Below are 21,436 nucleotides of genomic sequence, written 5' to 3'. Positions count from 1 at the left end.
AAAACTTTATAGGCTCATGTACACAGAGATTTGCTCCCTCCATGCCTGGTGTACCTGTAGCACATGTTACGTTGGATTATAATGACCAAAGAGCAACTTGAAGTCAGAGACCAGGGATGATAAATCTGTATTTCCAATCTTAGCATAATGTCTGACAAGAAGAAATTTCAAATGAGTATTGATGAGTATGGTGACCAAGAAAAGTACATTAAGAACAACTCTGATTCACCAAAATGGACATAGGGCTCCCACTATCAGGCCTGTTCAAAGTTACCACTAACAAGCATCGTATCAATGAGGAGAGAAGGTTCTGCTAACTCACAAAGCTCAGAGTGTTGAGCATATACCCCTCACACCTATGTCACTGCCCTGAGAACCAGCCACCTGCATCAGCAGGAGTATTAAAAGGAAAGCTTTGGTCATGCCATCATTCCTTTTCAGTCTTTAACAGACCAGGTTTTCAAGAATTACGTAAAATTGCAAAATAGATACTACAAGTGGGTTTGCCATGCAGGGTAGACACGGAACTCACAGGGTTGAAGGACTGGTGGATATGACATTACGACACGGCTGTGCTGATGGGCTCCTTGGGGCCTGCAGCTTACTCAAAGTGAGTGCTAGGATGGCCTGAGAACTTTTGAGCCTGCTCGCCTCTGCAGAGTCACACTAGTGTAGTGAGCAAAATTTCTTATGACAGGCCCAAAATAATTGAACAGCTTTTGAATATTAGAGTGATCTGAGGGTTGCAGTTCAAGAAAATTTTTAAAAACTGACATCTCCTTACTTACTTGATTAAAAATGTTAATGTTGCTAAAGAAACCACAGAAAACTGGTTCACAATCCACCTTGTAATCCACTAGTTTTCCCAGTTCCTACAGATTGGTCAGTTAGAGTCATTTGGAGAGCAATCCACTTTGAACATTTTATGTTTTTTATTTGGAAGAAATTAACTTAGAGAAATGTTTCTCAACCTCTCGTAAAATTCTAGTAAAAACTATTTTCTGTATGATTCTTCTAACACATAATGTTTACTAAAGTTGTCTTTACAGTACTTGTGAAAGCTTATTTTTTTATGTTTATTTATATTTTGAGAGATATGGGGGGGGGGCAGAGAGAAAGGGAGAGAGAATTCCCCAAGTAGGTTCCGCACTGTCAGTCTACAGCCCCCACGTGCAGCTGGAACTCACCGAAACCTAGAGAGGGACACTTAACCAACTGAGCCACCCAGGTGCCCGTGAAAGCTTATTCTAAAATCAATTAAAATGTGAATACCTAAATAACACCCCAAATTGGGAATTCTCCGTATATACATGTTACCTAGAACCCACAAAGCTTTATTCTAAATATGTTTCACTTCATGTTCCCTTAGGTACTTGGTTCCTCTAAAGAACATAAACTAGAATTTATAAAGAAACACGGGCATAATACTTCATTTACTTTTTTACACACTTACTTCTTGACAGTTACGAGGAACAAGACTTTTCTGTTATAGAGACAAAATTACATATTAAGGATTAAGTAGAAAATGCCTACTTTAAAAACTGGACAGTCTTGGCAAATGCTCATTGTCATCTGATTTTAAAGGACTTTTTCTAGCATACATAAAAACTCACATGTGTTATCGAAGTAGTTCCCAAAAAGCAAATGGGCTTTTTCTGAAGAGCTGGGAAATCCCATCTTTAAAGCATATACATACAATAAAATAACACACATGAAAAGCAAACTATCTAATGAATTAGTATAACCCCACCAACACAATGTTTGTTACCGTGTTTAAAAGCATTTATTTAAAATACGTCAAACTCCTTCCAAAAAAGACGGAAGACACATGAGCCTAATTCTTATATTGAACGAGGTATATTGGTAACAACAACAACAACAAAATTCCTAAATGCAAATGGACCATCAGTTGCCCAAATATCAAACTGAACTTTGGCAAAGATAGGAGTGTTATACAGAAAACACAGTCAGTACATGGTCTCCCATATCACGGCCCATTCACTCACCCTTTCAGAGGATGACTTACAACCCTGTCCCAGACGACTCAGAATTTTAATCATATGGTCTGCTAACACTTATTCTTCTCAAACCTCAGTACTACTACAAATTACACTTTTAAGATATTTGAAACAGATATTGAATTTATTGGTTGGCTATGAGTAGGAAAATACATCAGTAAAGAAAAGAGACCCTGTATATAAATATAATACTAGCTAGTTACAATTTGACCAAGAAGGTTCCACTGAAAAGAACAGTAAAAGCCCTTGTTACCACCAGTCCATAGGTACATATTCAGTTTCCCATGACCCTTATCAAAGAGCTGCCTAGGCAAATGCGACATTCTTCAAGCTTAGTGCAGATAATGTGCTGGGTTCTGTTACATGAACGGTAAACACAAATTAGCCCAGTGCATATTACACAAGATAATGTACTGTGAATAAAGACTAGATCTTCTATTTTAGACGCTACTTCAACATACCGGTTATTAAACTTTATGTAACCAAAAAGAAGAGCCAAGTGAACATCTTAAAATACTGTTTCTGAGTAGGGGAGAGACACTTGCTAAAGGTGTTGTTTGAATTATCTGCAGCATTTGTATGGAATACTCTGATAGGTTCATTAAAAGAACAAACTACTGTAATTGCTTTGCCTAGGTTGGCTTTTGTCTTACAGATGACATGACCCCAAGACCTTAGAAGTCACTATGGAAACGAATTCCATGAATTGAAATAGTAAAAACTGGAATACTACAACTGGAATTTGTCATTGAAAGCTTGAATCTTAGAAAAGCTTTGAAATTTTAATTTCAACATTTAGAAGTGCATTCCACCCAATTTAATAATGTCCTTAGGTTTCAAAGTGCTAACTCAAAATAAGTTTTCCTGGCAGTCACCAAATCAAGAATGAAAACAAATTCCTTGGAGATGTTCCTTGCCTGTCTTCTAGAACTATTGAAGTTTCAATCAACAATTTCTACAACTTTAGTTTAAATTATGCCATAAGTTAATTTTGATGAACATTATTTAAATTCTCAAAGCATAAATAATTACCAGTAATACGGTAAAATGTACTTCAAGAGATTTACAAGGAATTGAGTGCCTCCAAATTTCTGATCAGTAAAAACAGAAAACATACCCCAAAATTCTCTGTAAAACATTCATAAAATGGATTTATCCAGCAAGAACACTGAAATTACATTATGGCAACACCACGTTAAATATATGTGTTACAGAATTTTGAAAAAAGTCTATACTGTGAAAACATACTAATTTTTATTGCATTTTAAGGAGTATGGATTATTGGAAATTACTCAGGACACAGAAAAGATTTAAAACACAAAACCTTGCTTAACAAAAGTTATCAGTCTATTTTGGTGTGACTGTTCAGTCCCTGCGGACCCAAAATATTTCTTTCTCTTTTGAAGGTGACACTTGTAAATCTACACCCTTGGTTCAATTTATCACTAGATGGAGAAGCTGTTCAAACTGGCCCACAGAATGCAGTGTGCTCAGAAGAGGCAAGAACAAATAGTTGAGACACAACAGGCCCTCATATCTTACTATGCTGCCCCCAAATTCGAATATATTGTAGACAATAACAAATACAGATGAAAACATTTTGTGTAAAGCTCAAACCTTTAGCATCTAACAAGTGCACTCTAGTTCCAGCATCTACAAAAAGAATACATCCTCTGTTAACAAATACAAATGAGTAAGTGCTTCTCCCCTCCCCTGTCCATAAAGCTCTCTGGACCTGTTCTCACGTAATGCAGATCATAGGAAAAGCAGTTCCCTTGCCTCATCAGTCCAACCAGCTCCAGCTCGCCCTCGCTGGAAATTGTCATGATGCACGTTACCAACACAGTGTTTAGGAAAAATGAGTAAACACACCTTTTATTCACACTTTACAAAAAAATAAAACAAAACAAAACAAAAACCCCATAAAAAGTTATGCATTGGTTCTACATCAGTAATACCAGCTTTCCAATGTACTGATTATAAACTGGATGTGTTTGGTGTCAGCACAACTTAAAACAAAAAGCAAAAAATAAAAAGTCATCACAACAAAATCTTTAAAACCCTCAAAGGAAAAACCAGGTCCCAGACAAAGATTCAAGATCAACACCTTTTGGAAAATTCTTTAAAAAAGAAAAAAAATCATTTATTTAAACAGCATGTAATTTTATTTTCTCTTAAAAACAGAATAAGCACATTTAAGTGCTGAATATTTTTCATAAAATTTTAAGTCATTATCCAAAATGACTCATTCTCTGTATAAAAATTAAGAACATCTCAACGTTTTTTCTTAATGCTCACATGGTGTCCTTTTGCTCCCCTGCCTGCAGTTGAAACAAAAGCAGTTAGACCACGTTCCCTCTGAATTCATTTGACTTTTGAGAGAATGAATGAATGAGAACAGAATACATACAAGTTACCTTTGCAAAGTTAAAAGCTGGCTTTAATCTCTAATCTACTACTGGCACTATGGGCAAAATACAGGGTACAACAGAACCTTTATCTTGGTTGACCTACTAAAATGACTCAGTCACTTTATAAATGATCTGAAGAATTGTCGTAGGGACCTGTTTTGAAAATACATCTCATTTATACTGTTTCATAAATGGAAAATTATTTTCTTTTTTTTTTAAAAAAAGGAATGATTAAAAAAAAACACATGGAAAACAAAAAGAATTCACATGATAGTAGTATTCTGGGTGACGAACAGCACTGTGCAATGACAGACACCAAGAAGCAGTGCTTGGGTCTGGTGAGCAAAGACCCAGGGACCCACCCTATGAACATGTTCCAAAATGGGATATTCAATGCTTCACAATGGAAAAAAAGCCACAGCTCATACAAAAGCATTTTCATAAAATTCCCACAAATGTTAAAACAGTATTTAAAAAATATAAAAGAGGATGCACAGATTTTCTCTGCATGCACAGGCAGTGCTTGGTGAGAACAAATTTAGGCAGGCACAGTGGAGATAGGACAGGAAGTGTCTCAAAAAGGAGTTAAGAAGCTGTATCCAAGCAGCTGGAATTTTTTAACTTAAAAAAGTTAAAGATTAAAAAATATCAGAATGTACATATATCAACCATTACATTCAGTCCATAAATGCCTACAGATCATTCACTGCTCAGCTTATCTGTCCTGGTAGATAGTTTTTGTAAAAACCCAGGAATTCATGAATAAGTTGCCTCTGGTCTGAGAAAATGTCCAAAGCTTTAAGCAGATTTAGATTTAAAGAGCAATGTTCTCAGTTTAAAAATAAAGTAGTACAAAAGGGCTAACAAAACCCTAACAGTGCAAATCATCAGCAGAGAAAGTCTGTTGCAACTTCTTTTACAAGCTGGCCTTTATAACACATGAAACAGTAAAAAAACTTAGCCTTAGTTTACAATACAATCATTTCCAAATCTGAATTTTTAGTACAAAATTTCATAAATCAGGTCTTCTGTGGATCATATACAATCATAAAGGCTAAATTCAAAGTCTCTATTTTACAAAGAAGTCTGAAAAGGGAGGGAGTAGAGTATGGAAGAATGGTTTCTGGATGTTATTACTGGCCTCAAAAAAGTAGTGCTACAGATTTCTGTGCAAAGAGAATATGCTGTTTAAACATTTTCCTATTTCAAGGCATGAAAATATTACATTGGATAGAAGAAACAGGAAAATTACTTGTAACAAATTAAAGATAGGTGTAAACACACCGATCCCTGTCTAACAGTATATAAAGCATATTGGGCTCAGAATTTGTCTGTTGCTAGCACCTGGCTTTCATACGATATCCTTATCAAATAATCAAGATCGAAAATTCAAATCCTCAAGGAAAAGAAAACAACAAAACAAAACCCTGGTGGCCATACCTCACTCCCCCACATTCAGATTTTATGAGTTTACAAGTGAAATTGAGGTTGTCCTCTGAAGGTACTTGACTACCTCCTGCCAGGGAGGTGAATGCCGTTGACTTGGGGCAGGAAAGGCAGTAAGAGCTCCAGTTGTGCAAAAAGTGAGAAGTGGTCGGAGGGGATGAGTGGATGTGGGCAGCCGCTGATGTTATTCTCAACTAGCCAGTGGTGGTCCAGAGGTCCCAGGATGCCTAAAGTGTTCAGCTGAGGTTTAGAATAGAAGATGTAGTCAATTATACCCTGAAAAATAGAAGGAAAAAAAGATACAGCCTCACATAAGAGAATACTGAAACACTGAGAGCTTTCAAGACATACCCTTACAGTCATGTTTGGTAAACAAAGAAAGTGGCTGGCGTGTGAGAGGTAGGAAGACATAAACCAAATTGTCCCCCAAATGTCCAACCTAGCAGAATGAAGACAGTTTAGGTAGGAATAATAATCATGCATTCTTCCTCCTTTCTGGACTTTTTAGAATCTTTAATGAGACCTACAAGATCCTTCATGGTATGGCCTCTGCTTCTCTGCCCTAACTTGATTTGTAGTATTTTCCTATGCTCACTACCCTATCACCACACTAGCCTTCTTTTTTCCGGGCGGGGGGTGGGGGAGACATTCCTTGAAGATGCCAAGCTCTTTCTTGCCCCAGGGCCTCCACATATACTGTTCCTTCTGCCTGGAACACTTTCTTCTTTCTACATGTCGGTTGGTTCATTTCTTCTCAGCCTTCGCGTGTTGAGTTCACTTTCCAAATACCTTCTTGAATCCTGCCCTCACCCACTTAATACCTGCTACCACCTCCAAGTTTATTCTCTTGCTAAGGCGTACCCCAGGTGTAACTACACACTCATCTGCTTGGTCGAGACTTGCCTCTCCCATCAGACTGTCAACTCCATGAGGGCAGGGCCATCTCTGCCTTTCACATCCTCAGCAGCACCCAGCACAGCACCTGGCATCTATTTGCCCCTCTCCTCCCTGTAACTTGAGCCTCTCCTCAACATGGTTTCAGCCAAAAATATTTAAGCACATTCAGGTGTCTTCCTATCTCTGTATCAGCAACAGGAACAAGAGAGAAAAAATCCCTATCTCTCCCACCTTTTGGTTATCAGCCTCGCCTCCTCTTTACATTTTTTAAAAATGTTTATTCATTTTTGAGAGAGACAGAGCATGAGCGGGTGAGGGGCAGAGAGAGAGAGAGAGAGAGAGAGAGAGAGAGAGAGAGAGAGAGAGAGAGAGAGAGGGAGAGGGAGGGAGACACAGAATCCGAAGTAGGCTCCAGGCTCTGAGCTGTCAGCATAGAGCCCGACGTGGGGCTTGAACTCATGAACCGTGAGATCATGACCTGAGTCTAAATTGATGCTTAACTGACTGAGCCATGAAGGTGCCCTCCTCGCCTCCTCTTTAAAACAAAAATCTAGGGGTGCCTGGGTGGCTCAGTTGGTTAAGTGTCCGACTTTGGCTCAGGTCATGATCTCACAGTCCGTGAGTTCGAGCCCCGCGTCGGGCTCTGTGCTGACAGCTCAGAGCCTGGAGCCTATTTCAGATTCTGTGTCTCCCTCTCTCTCTGCCCCTCCCCTGTTCATGCTCTGTCTCTCTCTGTCTCAAAAATAAACGTTAAAAAAAATTTTAAAAAATCTAAAAAATTGGTTTTCACTATCAATCACCTCATTCTTCAACTCACCACATTCCAGTCTCTGTGCCTAGCTCTCCAGTGAAGCATCTTTCACCAACATCTTTCTGAAGCACAAAGCACACTCCTCTTTCCCTAGAAAGGCCTTCTTTCCTTGTCAGGTAGGCTCCTACACTGCCCTGGTTTTCTTCCTCTCTCTGATTACTCTTCTGTTGTTCACATGTTCATTTTCCCCAGAGTCTCCTCTAGCCTCTCTTCAACCCGACACACTCATTTGTTTGCAGGGTTAAATCATTATCTATAGTACTGTGGCTCCTCCAAAGTCAAATTAAAAAGATTTCAAGCTCTAAGTCTAAACAGCGCTCCCCCTCTAAAATTAAGAACCAGCTAACGCTAGTATTTTCACTCTAACACATAATCTAATCTGAATGATTATTTTTCCAGGAGCTTAGAAATGGAAAACTAAGATTTAGGAGAGCAGAAATTCAAAAGATGGTTAAAAAGGACAGATGAATGCAAGTCCTAAACAATCACCAATATTATTATTTCTTTTTAATTTTTTTTTTTTAACATTTATTTATTTTTGAGACAGAGAGAGACAGAGCATGAATGGGGGAGGGTCAGAGAGAGAGGGAGACACAGAATCTGAAACAGGCTCCAGGCTCTGAGCGGTCAGCACAGAGCCCAACGCGGGGCTCGAACTCACGGACCGCAAGATCATGACCTGAGCCAACGTCGGACACTTAACCGACTGAGCCACCCAGGCGCCCCAACAATCACCGATATTAAAAATGAGGAGAAGCTCTAAGGCAAGGCTCCATATTGTAAGCCGTTAACTGTGTATGAAATAAATAGAAGATGTATTTTAAAATGGCCAATATAAAACACATTTTGGCACTTGAGGAGTACAGTTTCACTTAAATTATAATATGAGAGATGAAATATGCCACTCCAGCTGACACCAAATTAGATACTACACGGTACTTTCCGAACAGCTGAGCATATAAGAAATGTATCTGCCCCAAAACAGTAACAGTTAACTCAGGATTTACTATCATTATTTCATATGATTTCTCACCCTGGAAATGATTCTATCAAGTACCTCTCAAGTAGGAATGGGACACGGATCACATCAAATTCCACAGAAGAGTGATAAGAGAACACTGCTGTGAAGTGATTCAAGATGGCTTGCTTCCAGTCTGAACACACACCCACACTTGTGTTCAGAGAGAAAGCGCACGCATGTGTGCACATGAGTGGTTGCGGGGAGGGAGGTAGCACAGAGGAAAGGGAGACAGAATCCCAAGCAGGCTCCACACTCAGCAAGGAGACCAACGTGGGGCTAGATCCCATGACCTTGGGATCATGACCTGAGTCAAAATCAAGAGTCGGACACTCAAACGACTGAGCCACCCAGGCACCTCTACACATCCACATTTTAAAGACATAATAAAGTTACAAGACTCTCCAAAAAAACTGGAGGTTTGAAAAGTTTCTCAATCTCAAAAGTCACCTTGAAATCGAACGTGTAATTTGTGTAAGGCATCAGGCCGCTCTCGTAGGCACTCTTCAACTTGAAACCATGAGTGATCCTTCCATTGGTTGTCCCGTTTTTCCCATTACAGCTGAAGTTTGTAAGACTCTCATTATATCTCAGTTCCTTAAAATCTTTATGATTTGTTTCTACTCCACCGGTACTCAAGTATTCCACAACACCTATAATGAAGATACAGGTCCTTGGCTCACTGTCAAGTAGAATATGCAGTGTACAAACTATAATGTAACAGTAAATACTTTAAACAGCACGTTCCTCCTTTCTAAAATATTTGGTTGGTTGTTTTACGTCTGCTAGAACCTATCTAAATCCATTTTTACATGGTTTTGATCATAGTATACTGCATATTTTATACTTTGCTGTGGCACATGAACTCGTGTCTTTTCGATCACCATTTTTTTAATGGCTGCTTAATACAACCTGCCCTGGTGTTTCATATTGTTAAACCAGTTCCTTATTTCTTAAAAAACTTCAGGTTGTTTCTACTTTTTAAAAAGAATTAATACCATAATCAACATCTTAGTATGTAGGTTTCTGCTTATGCTGAATTATTTACTTGGTATAAAATACCAAGATTAGGATTAATGTGCCATTATACATACTGCCCACTACATAAGAGAACGCCACCGGTTAGATGGGCTCTACAAATATTTCTTTTACTTTGCATTCCATTAGTTAACAAGGTTGGACACTTCCCCATGCATCTGCCACTATTTTTAACACTGAAATGAGACTTACTATGTATTATTTGACTAGAGTCTCTCTTTGCCCCTCAGATACTTTGTAGCTAAACAGAATGCAGAACACACATACAGCAACTACTAGAGAATAGTTCTCAACTGCTTTAGCAGCTGTAATGCCCAGATAGCTTGATGAGATGGACTAAAGAATTATGGACCTCAGCTACCTTTACTTGCCCTGAAAATGAATTTTAACATAGTTACAGCTCCCATGTATCATGACGGCAGTGATGTACTAGTGAACTGAACCAACCCAAGTGGACGTATGTGTGTGCATGCATGCTTACACACATACACAAGTGCCAGGGAAAGTATTTTGTGTGAATGAGAGACTATAATCAAGGAGGAGCTGAAAATAAAAAGGAGTAAGTACTTAGTTTGATATTATAAGAACTACGGCTTGTTCACTGTACTATCTAATGGAAAAGTATTCAGAAATAAGCCTTTCTGTATTCTTCTGCTTTGTAATAAAAATCAAGATCCCTGTTTTTTGGTGTTTTGTTTGTTGTTGTTGTTGTTGTTGTTCAAATCACTTGCCCGATCTGTGTAAATAAAGGATCTCAATTTCCACCTAAGGTTTATTATTATTTTTTTTATATTAAAAAAAATTTTTTTTAACATTTATTTATTTTTAAAAGACAGAGAGAGACAAAGCACAAGTGGGGGAGGGGCAGAGAGAGAAAGAGACACAGAATCCGAAGCAAGCTCCAAGCTCTGAGCTGTCAGCACAGAGACCAACACGGGGCTTGAACCCACAAACTGTGAGATCATGGACCTGAGCCAAAGTCAGACACTTAACCAACTGAGCCACCCAGCACCCATAAGGATTATTTTTTCTAATCAAGCCCACCAAAACGGAAATCCTATAAATATCCAATTTAAACTGTTTTGTATTACTACATGCTGGAATCCCAAAGAAATGGTCTTAATAACCTTCTCAGTCTGGATTATATGTCACCTGGGGATACGGAAATCTAATCACACATTCTTTCAAGTTATCAACCACGTGTTTATCGAAGATGATTAATGTCCTTCCTTCTTAGGTTTTCATCTCATTTTTAAAATAGTCTCCCTATTTGCACACAAAATATGTTAAACCTGATTCATAGTTGACGTTACGAACTGAATATTCATTTTGACTAAATTTGGGATTATCAGAAATGATACCTTACAAAAACATTTTAAGTCAAAAAAGCATTCTATATAAAAGAACTTTTCTTACCAGAATCTGGCAAAGAATTAAGATCTGCACATAACACCAGTGGAATAGTTCCAAATTCTCCCAATACACTGGACTGGAGGTTTCGTGAGGCTTTATCAATAATGTTCTTCACTTCTGAGAGGAACATCATAGTTTGAACCAACTTCACATCAGAGTATTCAGGGTCCCAATGCATATGAGCATTAGCCACAAGAATAAGTTGTTTTTCTGTTGCAAGATGGGGCTTTCCAGCTATATTAGATAAAAAGAAAAGAAACAGACAGACAAAACCCGCCCATCAGCCCATATATTCTTACAGGATCTGGAAGCAAGTAGTATCTCAGAGTTTCCAAACAAAAAAGGACCCTAAAATTTACCTAACAATCTCCCGACAACTAAATCAATCAACAGGACCACAAACCTGAGAAGCAGTCATCTATGCCTCTGGGTGAATAGCCTCTGGGTGAATACTCTTGAGTAGAGGGCATTCACTACTTGAACAAAGCCCATTCTATCTCCGCCAAAACAGCTATCTCCTTGAAACTTCTAGCTTCATCAAGATGTCCTAAAGTGAGTCTCACAAAATCAAATCTACAGCCTTTTTTCCTAGATCTATTTAATACAGTCACCAAGCTCCATCTTCATTTTTGACTCTTCAGGTTAAGTATCTCTAGTTCCAACTGTTCCTCAAGTGACAGAACTTCCAGTTCTCAGCACGATGGTCACTCTAAATATACTTTTAATTTGAAATAAGTGGTCCATTTATCCAAAACGCAAGACATTTAAAGTAATGATTACAAGTAGGTCAGGAAGAGAAGTTAGCTTACAGAGTATCCTTGCTGTTAAGAAATTACGGGACTGTATGGAGTTCTCTCTGAGCAGTTATTTTAACTAATATTTACTTCAACATTGTTTTTGTGTGAAAAATAGTGGGGAGCAAAAACACCATTTTCTCCTCTGGTTTTATGCCTTTCAAAATTTGGAATACTTTTCTGGGCACTGCTTTCTCAATCTTAAGCTTTGTGGTAGAGAGAAACGGATAGGATATTTTAGAAAGGACTTAAATTCTCACTGAGTTTCTTCAGGTGTTAGACAAGACTATTAATATGTAACAAATTTTCTGCTTTCTATCAGATTTTGGAGGTCAATTTTTACAGGAAGTGAAAAGGTCACTCACATGACATTTCAATCAATTCCTTTCGAAGTTCTAGCAGTACTGCAACTCCAATGTTATCTTTTGTCATGACTCTGTTCAGCATGGCTTCAGACCCTTCTGAATTTGCCATTGCTAGCTGATTAAATTCAACAGTGTGTTTCTGAACCAAAGTAAATCTAAAACACAAACAAAAACACACACACAAACATAGAATTGGGAATACCAAAGTATTAGCTTTGTGGGAAATGCAGTTTTCCCGAACTTCCTGAACAAATACAATGGCAAGTAAATCACATTATGGAAAATCGTCCACACTTAACACCAAGCTTCCCACATCTGTTTCAAGTTATTCTTAGTCTGTTACTGATATAAATAACATCTTGAAATACTTTTACAATGTAAGATAAGGTAGTCATCTTCTGTGTAAGTTTCATGTTGGAATAGTCCGTCTTGTAATTTTTAAATAAATCTTTTCCAAAATCTGGGTTTAAGAATCCCTCTACCATCCTAGAGGGAATGTTAATTACAAGAAGTTTCAATTAACAATTGGAGTTAAACCCTAGTAAACACCTGAAGAAACAGCAGCACTTTCAACAAGTCTCCAAAACAAGATTATTTCTGATGATTTAAAACAAAACTATTGAAGAGTACTGTTTTACTGAGCAATAACAACAATGCTTCATTCTCTTATTTGTCAACTAATTTCCACACCCTTGACTCCCTGCAAATACTGAAAAAATTTTCTTTTTTAAATGTAAGAGGACTTACTTTTCCGTCTTGAAGAATATTGCACAGCCATCGACATGTTTTCTTTCTTGTTCTGACATTGTCCTAGCTCTAGATTTAGGACTAAAGAATCCATTATAGCCACGTTCTTTCAGTTCTACCAGAAAAAAACTGTAATACTGTTCTGTTTCAACCTCCTGAAAAATTGTAAATGGCAAAGTTATTTCATAAGACAAAAAAATCAGCCCTACACATTAACTTTATGTGTACAGTTTGAGGGGCTCAAATAATTTCAAAGGACTGCTATGCACAATGAGGAACATAACATCTTTCCAACATATTTTATCTGAAACCCTACTTGTCATTTTATAGATACCTGCTGGTATCCTATTGCTTAGGAGTAAATAATGGAAAGACATACACCTCCATGTGTGTATATTTTCTTATATTTTATAATAGATGGGGAACAAGAATCAACAGAGGTAGAAGGAACATCACAGATCATACTTTCAGACCACAGGGAGAAAGTGACTTGCCCAAGGTCGTATGAATTATCAGGAGAGTAGGACTGAGACCCCAAAGTTACTGTGCATCAGGTTCAACGCTCTTTCCACCATGTCCTAATTCCTCTATTACTGCTGATGGTAAAGCAAAACCATACCTTGACAATGCCACAGTTTCAATAATATTTGCCACCCAATTAAAAAATAGTGTGCAAGGGCATTTGAGAGGGAAAGATGAATATTTTAACTGTCAAAGCAAATGCCTAAAACCCAAAATAACCTATTTGCTTAATGTGGCAGCACAGCGCAGCTAAATGAAGCAGGTAGTGAATGTTCCAGGATTCACTAAAAACAGAAAAAGCCAATACTTTAAGAAGTGCTAAAGCTGGAACTTTAAATGTGTCAGGATAATGCATTCCCATTTTGCTCCTTGCTTATCAACACTGGGGCATTTGTGCAATTTAAACACTGTTCCGATGACTTACCTGAAGACTTATGATATCAGCATTGCAGTTCAAAATTTCTTGAATAATGGCCTTTTTCCTGTAGTCCCAATTTAGTGCCCAAGATGGACAGTAGCCGTATAACTGCCGGGTCGCATATTTATCACAAAGAACATTATAGCACATGACAGAAAACAAGGCTGTAGGAAAGATAACTTTACTTATTCACACACGTGGCAGAAAAAAAAACATAATTAATATCAATAGTTTTCACTTAAATGCTAAGGTTGATTTTATTCATTCAATATATATTCATTGAAAAGCTACTACTATCTGCCAGACATAGCGGATATAAGTTGGATAAGGAAGGAAGGTCAGATAGGTGAACAAATTATAACACAATGTGTTATCTAATGCTACAGAGATACCACAGAAGGCTCAAAGCTAAAAGACTAAGATCTTGACCTTGGTCTGTAAGACCAGGGCTCCTCATTTCTATACTCCCCCTACCACTTTGCTAACTGCTAATGTACAACGTGGAAAACTGACAATCCTCTTAATAGGCATGGCTTATTTTCTTTTAAAGAGCAACTATTATTAATTCACACAAAAGGAAAAGGTATCATAGACTAAATCCTATTATACACATCATGTAATTCCCAAACTATTTTCATACAATTTAAGTTAAAAGGAAATTAGGGGTCATTAGTTCCATTTCTCTCAAGTAAGTGCTTTAGCTGTCTTACAATTCTGTAGTATCAAATACATTTGGAACATAATAGGGTTTGAAAACTTCCAATATAAAGATTTTGGTATATTTATTATAACAAATGAGTCTGATCAATTCTTTACAGCCCAATTAAAAAATAGTGTACAAGCTGGGGCGCCTGGGTGGCTGTCTGACTTTAGCTCAGGTCATGATCTCACGGTTCGTGAGTTCGAGCCCCATGTTTGGCTCTGTGCTGACAGCTCAGAGCCTGGAGCCTGCTTTGGATTCTGTGTCTCCCTCTCTCTCTGCCCCTCCCCCCATTCCTCTCTCTCTCAAAAAATGAATAAACATTTAAAACAATTTTTAAAAAATAGTGTGCAAAGGCATCTTTTCAACATAATTTCTTAACAATGGCATCACTAACATTACGGGTGGGTAAATTCTTTGCTGTGGGGGGCTATGCTGTGCACTGTAGCATGCTCAGCAGCATCTCTGATCTCTAACCATGAGACGTCAGTAGCACTTCCCCTATTTGTGACAATCAAAAAATGTCTCCAGACATTGCTAAATGTCCCCCAGGGGATAAAAATGCCGGAGGTTGAGAAGCATTGCTCTACAGCAGACCTACAGCATATTACAGAGGTCAGGTAAGCAATAATTTAGTCTTTATTATGATCTCCCAAGCCAAATCAATCTCAAGCATACAAATGTAACACAGCCCATAATCTAAAGAATGCCAACAACACTGTTAGGTATGTAATATCAAGTAAAAATCATCATCTAAAGAATGCCAACAACACTGTTAGATATGTAACATCAAGTAAAAATAAGTTAAAAAAATATAAGGCTACCAACCAGTTGGCCTTGTTCTGTCCGGTTCTTGTAACATAATCCAAGATCTTGGAGGTGGCTGTTCTGTTGAAACTAGTTGAATATAAACACAAAATTAAGTAATATTCTTACACATCTTCTTAAAAAAATCATTTAAGCAAATGACCACTTACTTCTTTTTGCAGTACCTGCCAAATTATCAAGCAAATAGTTCAGTAGCCTTCTTGTTCCATCTGGTTCCAGATAGAGGTTCAATATATCCTGGGTAAGTGGGTTTCCTGGAAATATTTTTTAAAAAGGTAAAATGAAACCAAGAAAGGTAATAAAATATTGCAAAAGTGAAAAAACATACCAAAATTATCAGACCTATCACAATATATGTAGTTATTAGTAAGATACCAAACTAGAGGAAATATTTTTTCAGTTTCTGACATGAAGAATAAAAATGATTGAAACCACGTTCTGCAGAAGTATCCAGAAAACAATTATTGTGGACTAATGTCAATCTAGAAGATATCTAATAGTGCTCTGTATCTGGCCCTGTGTCATCAACACTTTTATGACAATCAAAAGCAAGTGAAACTGGATGGGGAAGAATGGGAAAGAGGACAAGGGAAAGAGGACAGCCACTATAATGGATCAGAGAATCAAAAGTTAAGATGCAACAAAGCTAACACGAAGATATCCTCATGACAGATGTAGTCTTCATTTAGATTTTTAAAAACTCTACTAAATAAAGCAATAACAAGATGGGACAGATCTGATTTAAGATCAAGTTACTGGAGCGCCAGGGTAGCTCCATCGGTTGAGCATCTGACTCTTGATTTTGGCTCAGGTCATGATCCCATGATCCCAGGGTTGTGGGATTGAGCCCTCTGTCAGTCTGTGCTGAGCATGGAGCCTGCCTGAGATTCTTTCATTCTCTTTCTCTCTCCCCCTCTGCCCCTTTCCCCTGCTCATGCTGTCTCTCTAAAATAATAAAAACATTTTTTTTTTTTAATTTTAAAAAAGATGTAGTCACTAAGGAAAAGGGAAAACCTCAGGACTGTGAGCCATCTGTAAATTCAATGACGGTTTCATAAGTGCTAAAAATGAAAGCAAATGGAATGATTTACATGTATCTACAAGAGTCTCAAATCCTCTCAGAAGGATTTCTTATGTGCTTATGAAAATTAACAGTATAATGAACTGTTTTGAACAGTGAAGGTCCTGGATACCATAGCTCCACTTTAAGAAAGACTAATAATAAATTTTATAAATTGAAAAGGACAAATGATTTATAAATCATTATAAAGTGATTATGTTAACCATGCCAAATGAAAGTTCAAAAGATACTGCCCCCCTCACTTTCTCTGCCAGAGCAGTTAGAAAGAGCAAAATAGGTTTAAGTAAGATCCAAAGTTTTATAATATGAGTACTTCCAGTTTCAGGTGAAAATCACTCATCCTACCAAGAACTAGGAAGAATTCAAACTAAATGAATAAAGATAAACAAGACTCAACACCAAGATGACAAAAACATTAGAATAATCTGACCTAAATAGAGCAGGCACGTTTCAATGAGCACTTCTATGAGAAATTACAAACATGCTTGAAATAAATGAAAAAATAGGAAGACTTAACCAAGAAAAAGTTTTGGCAAATTAACAAAACATATTTTTAAAAATGGAAATATTGAAACTGAAAAACTGAATACATGAAATAAAAAGCTCGGTGGATGGGTTCAACAGCAAAATAAAGCATCAAAGGAAATAATCAGTGAACTGGAAGACAGTAAGGAACAACAGAAAGGAAACTGAACAACAGAACAACAGAAAGGAAACTGAAAAAAAAAAAAAAAAGATGAAAAGAGCCTCAGGAACCTGTGGGACCACAAGAAAATTCTAAGGTTCATGTCCTCAGAGTTATGGAAACAGACAAGAAGCACAGAGCTGAAACAGTACTCAAATAACAGCTGAAAAACTCCCCAGATTTGGAGAAACACAAACGTGCAGATTCAACAGTCTGATAAAATCCAAATAGGACACATTCAAAAGAACCCACAACAAACCACACAGCAACTAAACTTCTAAAAACTAAAGACAAAGACAATGTTGAAGGCAGCCAGAGTAAAACACCTTCCCTCTAGGTAAGAGTAAGAACTAGGGGAAACACAACTTGAATGAGCAGATTTCTCATCACAAGCCATGGTGGTTAAAGGGAAGTGGCACAATAACTTTAGGTGCTGAAAGAAAAGAACCGACAACCCAGAACCAATCCCCAGTGAAAACAGCCTTTAGGAATGAAGGAGAAATAAAGACATTCTCAGAGGACTGAAAACTAAGAGAATCTGTTGCCAGCAGGCCTACTATAAACGAATCAGAACAGAAGTTCTCTAAATAGAAAGGAAATGATAAAAGAAGGAACCCTGAAACATAAGAAAAAAGACCATGGTCTTTAAAAAGGGACAAACATAGGCTTTCCTTCACTTAAGGTTTCTAACTCATGTTCAGCCGTTAAAATGTCTTTGTAACACTGACTTGGTTCTAAATATAGGTAGAGAAAATATTAAGACAATGATACTATAAACAGGGGGCATATGAAAGGTCATAGAGTTAGAGATTCTATTATTTCACTCAAAATGTAAAATGATAGCCCTACAAGACTTGATAAGTTATGTATGTTATTACATGAAACTTGCTTCAAATATAACAATACAAGCAGGCTGAAAAGAAAAGGATGGGAAAATATACGTCATGTAAACCTTAACAAAAGGAAAGCAAGGGTGACTAATATCAGATAAAGTTGATTTCAGAGAAAATAAATTTACTAGAGAAAGTGACATTATGTAATGATAAAGGAGAAGACACAGCAATTCTAAACATGCATCCACAAAATGAAAGAACTAAAAAATATTTTAAGCAAAAACTGATAGAACTGAAAGGACAATAGAAAAATCTACAATTATGCTGATACTTCAGCACTCATCTCACAACAACTGACAGAACTAGACAAAAACAAACAACAACAAAAAAGAACTAGACAAAAAAATCCTCTAAATACCATCAATCTAACAGACCCTAGTGTTAATACAGAGGATCCAGTTGAGATTTATAGAAGATTCTACCCAATTCATATTCTTGTCCAGTGTCCAAGGGACACAAAATTTGTGGCTGGACACAGCTAAAGCAGAGCCAAGAGGGACATTTATACCACCTAATGTATACATTAGAAAAGGAAAAGTCTCAGGGGAGCCTGGGCGGCTTAGTCAGTTGTGCATCCAACTCTTTATTTCGGCACAGGTCATGATCTCATGGTTCATGAGATTGAGCCCCACATCAGACTCTGCGCTGACCGCCTTAAGTCTGCTTGGATTCTCTCTCTTCTTCTCTCTGCCCCTACCCCACTTGAGTGCTCCCTCTCTCAAAATAAACATTTAAGTCCCATCTGAAGAACCTAGAAAGAGCAAAATAAACTGAAAGCAAAAAGAAGGATTAAAAACACTAAAAAATAGGAATCAATGGATTGAAAACAGAAAAACAGGAATTTTTAAAAAGCGGTTTCTTTGAAAAGATCAATAAAATTGGCAAACTTATGCCAAGACTCACAAAGAAAATGAAGACAAAAATTACCAATATAAAAAATATAAACCCTACAGAAATCAAAAGGATAAGGGAATACCATGAACAATTCTAGATACATAAATTTAACAACATATATGAATGCGGCCATTTCCTTGAAATACACAAACTGTACTCACTCACCCAGTACAAAACTTAAATAGCCCTATACCTATTAAAGGAAATGAATTCAAAATTTAAAAACTACCAGAAATCTCCAGGCCCAAAATGTTTCACTGGAAAATTCTACTAAACACTTTAAGAATTAACTCTAATTCTATAGACTCTCTTCCAGAAAACAAAAGATGAGGGAACACTTTCAAATTCATTTCAGAAAGCTAGCATTACCTAGATGCCAAAACCAGACAAATTGAGCATAAAACAAATGAAAATTAAAGACAAATACCTTTATGAATATCGAGTCAAAAATCCTTAAGAAAATATTAGCATACAGAAGTAAGCAATATATAAAAAGATTTATAACCATGACCAAGTGGGATTTGTTCCAGGAATGCAAGGCTGGTTCAATATTTAAAAATCAATTACAAGGCTAACAAAGAAATCATATCAACTGATACAAAACAAGCATTTGACAAAATTAAACACCTATTCATGATTAATAACTCTCAGCAAAAGGGCAGAGGGAAACTTCCTCAAATTGATAAAGACGATCTACAAAATACCTACTGCTAACGTTATACATAATAGTGCACACAGAATACTTCCATATATCAGGAAAAAGAGGGATGTCTGTTCTCACAACTCTTATTCAACATGATGCCGGAAGTTCTAGTCAGTACGATAAGTCAAGAAAAGGAAAGAAAAAGCAGACATATTGGGAAGGAAGAAATAAAATTATCCCTATTTCCAGATGACATAATTTTCTACATAGAAAATTCCCAAAAATTTTACCATTAAGTATACCAAAAAAAGCAACTCCTAAGACTCTAATATAAAAATCCATCCAATTCAAAAAGATATATGAACCATGTCTGACTTATTTTACTGAGTATAAAATATCCTGTACATCCATCCATGTTGTCACAAATGGCAAGATCTTGTGCTTTCTCTCTTTTTATGGCTAAGTAATATTCCACGCAGCATTATTCACTATGGCCAAGAAGATATGGAAGCAACCCAATTATCCATCCATAGATGAATGGATAAAGAAGATATGGTATGTACATACAATGGAATATTATTATACTAAGTGAAATAAGTCAGACAGAAGAAGACAAATACATGATCCCACTTATATGTGGAATCTAAAAAGCAAAACAAATGAACAAACAAACAAAACCAGACTCTTAAGTACAGAAAACAAACTAGTCGTTGTCAGAGGGAAGGGGGTGGGGGTTGGGAGGATGGGTGAAATTAAAAAAAAAAAAAAAAAAAAATCCACTGTATTATGTCCAGGAACATACACATGGAAAGCAAAATTTAATAATTATAATTTACAACCACTTGAAAACAAACAAACAAAAAGACTTAGAAATAAATCTAACAAAACATTTATGTAGCTTATATACCAAAAACTACACAATACTGATGAAAAAAAAATCAAAATTCTAAATATAAGGAGACATGGCATATTCACGGATCAGAACACTCAACATATTAAAGATGTTAATTCTCCCCTAATTTGATATACAGGTTTAACACTATTCTGATCAAAATCCCAGCAATATTTCTTTTAACTATAGACAGGACTATTCTAAATATATATGGAAAGGCAAAGGAACTAAAATAGCTAAAAACATTTTGAAAAAGACTACTGTAGGGGAATCAGTCTATCCTATTTCAAGACTTAATTACCTTATTTCAACTTTCAAGTAACTATTGGCAAAGGGGCAGACACATACATCAATGGAAAAGACGAGAGAATCCAGAAATAGATCCACACAGATATGTCCAACTGATTCGAGAGAAAGGTGTAAAGGAAATTCAATGGCGGGTAGACTTTTCAACAGATGGTGCTAGGGCAACTGGACATTCACAGACAAAGGAATGAAACTTGAACTAATCCTTTACTTCTTTTAGCTCTATTTTAACTCAGATCACAGACTTAAATGTAAAACATAAAGCCATGAAACGTTCAGTACAAAACACAGGATCCATAAAAGGAAAATATGGTAAACAACTTCATCAAAACCAAAACCTTTTGTTACAGAAAAGACCCTGTGTAACATCATGATTTATAATAAGAAATACATATCTGAACCCTAAAGCTCCTAAAATCCTGAAAGTGATTCAAGGATTTCTTCCAAAGTGAAGTTGTAGAGGTGCCTCTTGTGGTGTCAATGAAGTAACTTTCAGCCTCCACAGGAGTATGGGGGCTGGCTGACAGGAACCAACCATGTGACTGGAAGGTTAGAACTTCCAGTCCCAGTCCCCCAGGAGGAGGGGCTGGAAGTCAGCTCAATCATCAAGGCCAAT

The 21,436-nt window shown here is 37.0% G+C and overlaps 1 protein-coding gene across 4 annotated transcripts in view; it reads right to left on the bottom strand.

The window, feature by feature from the left end:
* Window positions 1-2,121: 2,121 nt before the first annotated feature.
* The window catches only part of CNOT6 (CCR4-NOT transcription complex subunit 6), a 77,241-nt gene continuing 57,926 nt past the window's right edge, over window positions 2,122-21,436 (bottom strand). For 2 of the 4 annotated variants that reach the window (XM_019469706.2, XM_019469704.2), the window contains 8 exons: window positions 15,591-15,680; window positions 15,427-15,495; window positions 13,905-14,062; window positions 12,959-13,113; window positions 12,212-12,366; window positions 11,056-11,286; window positions 9,052-9,254; window positions 2,122-6,151 (listed from right to left, as the gene is read on the bottom strand). In XM_019469706.2, the coding sequence (XP_019325251.1) occupies window positions 5,939-6,151; window positions 9,052-9,254; window positions 11,056-11,286; window positions 12,212-12,366; window positions 12,959-13,113; window positions 13,905-14,062; window positions 15,427-15,495; window positions 15,591-15,680 (1,274 nt within the window). In that variant the 3' untranslated portion in view covers window positions 2,122-5,938. Of the gene's footprint in view, window positions 6,152-9,051; window positions 9,255-11,055; window positions 11,287-12,211; window positions 12,367-12,958; window positions 13,114-13,904; window positions 14,063-15,426; window positions 15,496-15,575; window positions 15,681-21,436 lie in introns of all 4 variants that reach the window. The other 2 variants (XM_019469705.2, XM_019469703.2) reach the window with 1 other exon arrangement.

The sequence above is a fragment of the Panthera pardus genome, unplaced genomic scaffold (genome assembly GCF_024362965.1).
Source record: "Panthera pardus isolate Hobbes unplaced genomic scaffold, ASM2436296v1 HiC_scaffold_2, whole genome shotgun sequence".
Taxonomy (NCBI): domain Eukaryota; kingdom Metazoa; phylum Chordata; class Mammalia; order Carnivora; family Felidae; genus Panthera; species Panthera pardus.
Note: the sequence above shows the minus strand (reverse complement) of the source record. Positions and strands in the feature narration are given on the sequence as shown.